We start from the raw sequence: 7,265 nt of genomic DNA, 5'->3' as shown, positions 1-7,265 counted from the left end.
TATTCAATGATTTACTTTTCATTATATATCTATTGACTAACAAATATCTTATCTTATCCAAAGACATCATCGTCGACATATCTACTTCCACCGAGGAACAATACCATAAATTACGTAGAGATACAATAAGGACCCATGCGAATAAAATTGTTTACCGTCGGATCTTACACTTGTCATAGGTGTACAACAAAAGGGCAGAGATGGCATATAATTGTTTGATGTTTGGCTTTTCACTTGCCAAGGATTTCTTCAGCGTCATAGAATCTTTCAACTTTTTATTAACCAACCACTGCCTCCACAAAACTCTTTTACTAGTATCAACTATCAAGTGAATACAAACAAAATTATTGGCCTAAGATAGTTATTTGAATACTTTAGTTTAACAGGTGTAGGGTATGGATTCAATTATATATTCGATGAATGATATTTTAGGGACAAAAACGAAGATTTATAATTTTAATACCTCACCCGTTCACAGCCATGCTAATCCTTTAATCACGGAATGTTTAAAAGAATGTCACCGTTGACGACATCTCAACCGAAGGAATTAAAAACATTCACAGTTTATGACTTTATGTCTATAATATGGTGGTCTTTTTTTTGCTTAATAAAACCAAATAGAATGTATCTTTCCGTTTAAATTTTGGATCCGGTTTTTGATCGAATTTATCTTTTATTATTAAATAAATGCAAATTCCATCTATATTTTCTTTCATTTTTCAATTTAATTTTTGATTGATCAGATTGGCAAAACAAAACCTTTTAATCATTCTAACTAATTATAGACTTGGTTTTGTGTTATTAAGGTATTAACCACCCAAAATTATATATACATTTTAAGGCGTTAAATCTCATTAAAATGCTTCCGGCAAAAACTAAGAAGAAGCCTTAAGTTTTTGCATGAAATACAATTTAAACAACTTAAATCATTCATACAGAAAGCAAGTAAAACTATATTATTAGGAGATAAAAAGCCACTACTAGCTAGTTAAACGCAGAGTAATTACTATATTTGTTTTGCTTCTGACTTAATACAGTAACAAAAAAAAGTTCCACTATAAACTTTATAAAACGTTATACATTATTAATTAATTATATAACACCGGCTTATTCACATAACAGTGCAGGCGTTAGGGTTCTCGTCGCTGAAAAGGGACATGAGCTTATCGTCTGTACCTCCCGGCTGCGCCTGAGCTTGCTCTGACTTCCTCACGAAACCCGGTGGGGCTCTCTTGTCGTAAGCTCCGGCGGCGTACGGATAAGCAACCATTGTGTACGGAACATACGGCCACAACTCAGCTTTCTTCTTCCCGGTGCTCTGCACTGTCTTCAGCACTTTCTTGGGATCCACGTAGCCACTCACCGTCACTTTGTGAATCTTTCTGTTCACTTCCACTGATTTTGCTCCTAAAGAAAAGAAAAGAAACCAGTGGTGTGTATATTAGTAAGGCCATGTTTGGCTGATTTGGGAGGGAGTTTTGTTTTTTGATATATGACGTGTTAGATTACATAATCATGGTTAGTATTAATAAGGTAAAGAGTCAAAGTTTAGAGTTTTCTTATATTTGGTATGGATAGTTTCGTGTGGGTGATAAATTACTTGTAGAACAATTATATATTTGCACCGATTGATTGCTACGAGAAGATAGTCGTGTTTGAGTGAAGGGAACTACTTGAGAGTTAGGTGAGAATCGAACCTTTCATGGAGGAAACAGCGTTCTTGATTTTGCGTTCGCATCCGTCACAGTCTATCTTTACCTTTATATTCACCGTCTGTTCAATATCAAAAAAAGATTAAAGGGTAAGCAAAGATATAAGTAAACGAAACAAGAGCTAAACCGCGTATCGGTTAGGGATTTTTTAATTACCTGCATGACTTTACGCTTCTTCCGTTTTCTAATTGAGACGTCGAAATGGTTAGAGAAATACTCAGAGAGAGAATCAAGAGCTCCCATGTTTTACTATATCACAAACTAAGCGAGAGAGAAAGAGATGGAGCTAGTGATGAATAGAATGGGTGGCGTTTCTTATATAGGAAAGTTTGGTGTGGACCGTGTGGTGGTGAATATAATGTTCTGAGTATTAGGAAACAACAATGATTTATTTATTGATGATTTGAGCATTTATTTAATTAATATTATTAGGTGTGTACATACTTAAACCTAGAGGTGCCCCTCAATCTAATCTATTGGTAAACTGATGTGCTACTCCAAAATATTTCCCGGCGGACAACGAGGACGTACGTTTCTAATGTTCCTTTCCCTCATCATGAGGTCATTTTCTTCTTTTCTTAATGGGTTAGTTATTCGTCTTATATATATATATATATATATATATATAAAATTGACTATAGAAAAACTTGATTATAATAACTTCATCAGTTAATTGTAGTGTTAGATTTGATTTTTAACATTTTAAATGATAAAATGTTAATTAGTATGGATATTAGGTATCTGCAAATTAAGGGGATTACTGCACTTTGATTTTATTTACGTACTTTTCTCTAATTAGGATTGATAGTATAATTTTGTGTACCACGCAAGCAGCATCTGCGACCCACACAAACACGTATATACAAATAATTGAAACACAACATATACAGTAAACAAAATGGAGCCCACCTACACAAAATTGAAAATTGAATCACATATCTAGAAATTTAGCAACCAATGCAAACGATGCATGCATTTTACATTCTTTTCCTATTCTATCGCGATTGCTTTTGTCATAGTAATTCATCCAAAGATCTTATTGCATTTTAGTATGGATAGTTTTTTTTTCTACTGTAACAAAGAAGTACTATTTTTAGTTTTTAACTCTGGACCATCCGACCATGCTACCATGGTCAATCCGTAATTTTTCTTCTTAATTAGGTTTAACAAGAGCACCGACGTTAATGTATAATACACACACGTACATGTAGTAGACATGCAAGTACAAAAAGCTACTACTTTCTTATTTTCGTCGGCTAATAAAAGACCAAAAAAAACTGAAAAACCTAAAATAAGAAGAAAATTAAACAAAGCGAAATGGAAATTACGTTGGGTGATTGTTCCGCTTAGGATTAGCTAGTGTGGTTTTATGGAAATTCAGATACCAATTGAGTTAACATTTCTAAGTTTGACATGGACGTTATATGATATATATATTGATATGGTAGCCCGTAGCCACCTAAACTTTTAGATGTTGGAAAGTTTTCTCTAAAGAAATGTATATATGGTGATGGTGGCTTTTATCTTTATCCAATCTAAGCGTGATATTTGATCAGAGAACTTTTATATGGTAATCTTTAATTAATCTTTATATGGTAATCATGGTCGTAGAATATTCATTCATGCATGTCCACATCAATTACATCTTATTATATAAAACTCGATGTGAAAGTTACTCATTAACAAGATCGTGACACGTGTCAAATATATTAATTAGATTTTGACACGTGTCATTTTTTTATATAAATGTAGTATGACAACTAATTATATTTAAAGAATTTTACATGTTTATATTTTAAAAAAAATTATTTTTCTAAATCAGAAAGGAAAACTAACAAAATCGATATATTTTTCATTGTATGCTAATTATATTATACATGTGTTCTCAATAACATTTGACATGTATAATCAAAAACAAAATTAATTAAGCATGTATATTAATCAATAAATAATGAATAAGATAGTTAAAAAGAATAACATAAGTTATTTAAAATAATTTTAGTCGGATATAAGTTGTATTTATCGTTGTAATATCAATTTTTATTGTAAGTAAGCACACAAAACCTTGAAAGAATAATGAACTTAAAAAAAAAATTTCAACACATGATGTGTATTAGTATAGTTTTACATGTTTTATTTTAAATATTTTAATGCATGTAGTAATATGAGAAACCTGAAAAAAAAATTTTAAAAAAATGAGTTTATAAGAATGAATTTTTGGTTAACTGATGAAAATTGACAAAAGTATTACTTATGAAATCATGACATATGAATAATATTTAGGATATTTTTGGATTTCTAAAATTTTTATGGATATTAACTGACTTTTTTTACTGATTATTTTTTATCGTTAAATTTAAATTAATAACATTATACATATTAGAAGTTACATGTGATAATATCAATAACTATCAAATATTAATCCATCATCAATATAAGCGAATATGAGTTAATACAATGCATCACCTTGCAGCTTGAAGCATCATTCTTGTCCAATGCAGCAGCAAAAGAGCTATATTTGGACACCAAATCATTCATCTCCATCGGAGAAGGTACAACAATAAACCCGACAATATACAAAGAACCAACAGAAATAAAATATATATTAAATTTTATATAAAAGAGATAATATTATAGAATAAAAGAGGATAAAACGTAAATAGAGATTATGTATGCGCTAAAGGTTTCATTATACAGAAATATATATATATATATATATATATATATATATTAACTTTTCTGTATAATATTATTTTTATTATTATAGTATATTAGCCAATTATAGATTCCTCATGTCTTCCATGACATTAACACATTTTAGACAATATTTCTGTATAATATGAACTCATAGTGCACTGGCGGTACTCGGCCACTGATTTTCTATCGGGGTTTGATGTATTATTCTCAATATTAATCCATCTCCGTTAATATTACGTTGGGAGATTGTTCCGCTTAGGATTAGCTAGTTTGGTTTTATGGGAATTCTGATACCAATTAAGATAACAATTCTAATTTGAAATGGACGTTATGTGATATGGACCATATGGTAGCCCGTAGCCACCTAAACTTTTGTTATTGGAAAGTTTTCTCTAAAGAAATGTATATATGGTGATGGTGGCTCTTAATCTTTCTCCAATCTAAGCGTGATATTTGATCAGAGAACTTTATCATGGTCGTGATATTCATTCATGCATGTCCACATCAATTACATAGTTTTATAAAAAAAAGTTCATCGAAGTTTATTCTTTCGCTGCTGTGACCTGGAACTCAGGATATATTTCTAAATGTCAAAAAATAATTGTTTAATAAACATCTTTGATAAATTTTTCAAAATTTAATTAATAACGCCGTTTACCAAAAGTGCCGTGTCAAATAATACGACTCTCGTAGATTTCTATCTAGTTAAAAGATAAAAAAATATTTTGTTATATATTCTATAGAACTTAATTATGTCATGTTCTTATGGTATATATTAAACTATATACCAACAAAAACAATCAGTGGTCACGAGTATAATTTAATAAATAGAATTGATTTGTGCTTGATAATAAACTGAATTGTCAGAAAAATATGGGGGTTTGGGGCAGATTAGGTTGATATATTGGTAAACGTCCCTTTTACCCGTTGGGTTTTATCTCTCTCTCTTCATATTTCGTGGTGCAATGCAACTGGTGGATACGAATTGTTTGATAACAAAATAGTCTCAGTAACTTGTGGTGGTGACGAATGATAATAAATCAGTCATATCATATGCATATAGTATATATGAGAAAACGATATAATACTAATAATATAAAGTACGTCACTATATAGTTGAAATCATGCGAAAGATATCGCAAACGAAACATCGCTCGAAGAGAAAACATGGTATATGATTTTTTTTTTCAAACTTGGTCATATATACACATCTTATAAAAATGATCTCATGTGTTTTACGTTAATTGGTTGACGATATAGTTTTCAGTGTGGGTATTATACGTTTTCTTGTTGATTAAGATCATTTAGCCTTTAGGGTTGATTAAGAATCTATGATTAAAAAAAGTAATTGTAACTATTGTGGTACTAGCTAGTATCATGAAGTAATTATAATCATACATCTTTTAGAATAAGCATATACAGGTTTTGATATATCGAGTTCATGAGAATGCCCATACATATTCAAATTGTCCTCATCAAGAGAAGATATTGCAAATATATATTAAAATTTTGAGTATTGGTAAAGTTATTATAACTTGTAGACAAAGTCCAACACCAAGTGTTTTATCAAAATCATAAAACGCTCTAATCATGCAATGTGGATTTAACTTGTCATTGATGGATGGTCAAATAGTTATTAACTTATTTTATCCAAATGTCAATCATACTTGCTAGTTTTGAACTTTTGATGAATGGAAACTTTACAATGTCAAATCAAAATCCAAACATTTGGTCGGTCATATTGGAACTATAGAGAAGCTTCAAGGCCCAAAAGAAGCAGGTTTTGCCAAACCCTCGAAGTCCAAGACTGGTGTAGCTTACGTTGGGCTTTTTCGTATTTTTGGGCATTGAAAACCAAATAAACTGAATTTTTGATTTTCAAATTTCAAAACCGACTCGAACATTGATTTTACTTTTTTTCACCCATGACTTGACATTATTTTATTATTCCCAAAAACAGATTCGTTTTTCCATATATATATATATATATATTTTTTTGGTGGATGAATTTGAAAATTTCAAAACCGACTCAAATTGGGATTTTTGATCAATACTCATCATCGGTCATCGGATTATAAAAAGATAAGAGAGATACATTACATTACATACAGTAAGGTCGGTTAAAAACTTGTGATTAAGTAACGAACAAGCCAAATCCTTTCTTCTTTTTCCTCTATTAAAGACTTCGAACACAACAACAAACCCTAAACCAACCAACCTTGGCTCCGTCGTCAAAAATTCTCCCGGCGAAGATGAAAAAAATTGTTCGAATTTCATTCACAGACATGGAAGCAACCGATTCTTCAAGCAGCGAAGACGAATCATCATCGTCTCCTCCGTCGTCGCGTCGTCGAGGCAAGAAGCTAGTCAAGGAGATCGTACTCGATTCTTCCGATCCACAGGCCGAGGTCAGGAAGACTCGGTTTAAAATCAGGATTCCGTCGAGGTTTCTTGCCGCGACTAAGACGACGGAGACTAAGAAGAAGAAGTACCGCGGCGTGAGGCAGAGACCTTGGGGAAAGTGGGCGGCTGAGATTAGATGTGCTAGTAGAAGAGCTCACGGCGGCGGCGGTGGTGGTGGTAAAGGAGGAGGAGGAGGAAGACCTCAACGTATATGGCTAGGGACTTTTGAAACAGCAGAGGAAGCTGCTCTTGCTTATGATAACGCTGCGATTCAGCTTCTTGGACCTGATGCGCCTACTAATTTTGGCCGTCCTGATGCTGCTGCTCCTGCCGTCATGAAGCTTCAAGATTCCGATGCTCCCTCCTCCGCTAAGACGCCTCCGGTGGTTTAACTTTGTAAATTTGATCTTTTTCTTCTTTTTTTTTTTTTTTTTTTTTTTTTTTTTTTTTTTT

At 32.1% G+C, this 7,265-nt stretch overlaps 2 protein-coding genes across 2 annotated transcripts; one reads left to right on the top strand and one right to left on the bottom strand.

The window, feature by feature from the left end:
• LOC104776421 (heavy metal-associated isoprenylated plant protein 22-like) lies at positions 930–2,046 on the bottom strand. Its single transcript, XM_010500489.2, has 3 exons — positions 1,869–2,046; positions 1,698–1,773; positions 930–1,407 (listed from the first exon to the last, which is right to left on the bottom strand). The coding sequence occupies exons 1-3, from the start codon at positions 1,953–1,955 to the stop codon at positions 1,112–1,114; spliced, it is 459 nt and encodes a 152-aa protein (XP_010498791.1). The 5' UTR covers positions 1,956–2,046; the 3' UTR covers positions 930–1,111.
• On the top strand, positions 6,444–7,257 carry LOC104776420 (ethylene-responsive transcription factor ERF069-like). The gene has a single exon (XM_010500488.2). The coding sequence runs from the start codon at positions 6,662–6,664 to the stop codon at positions 7,202–7,204; it is 543 nt and encodes a 180-aa protein (XP_010498790.1). The 5' UTR covers positions 6,444–6,661; the 3' UTR covers positions 7,205–7,257.

Source organism: Camelina sativa, chromosome 3 (genome assembly GCF_000633955.1).
Source record: "Camelina sativa cultivar DH55 chromosome 3, Cs, whole genome shotgun sequence".
In the NCBI taxonomy this organism is placed as follows: Eukaryota; Viridiplantae; Streptophyta; class Magnoliopsida; order Brassicales; family Brassicaceae; genus Camelina; species Camelina sativa.
This window is presented reverse-complemented; position numbering and strand designations above follow the sequence as displayed.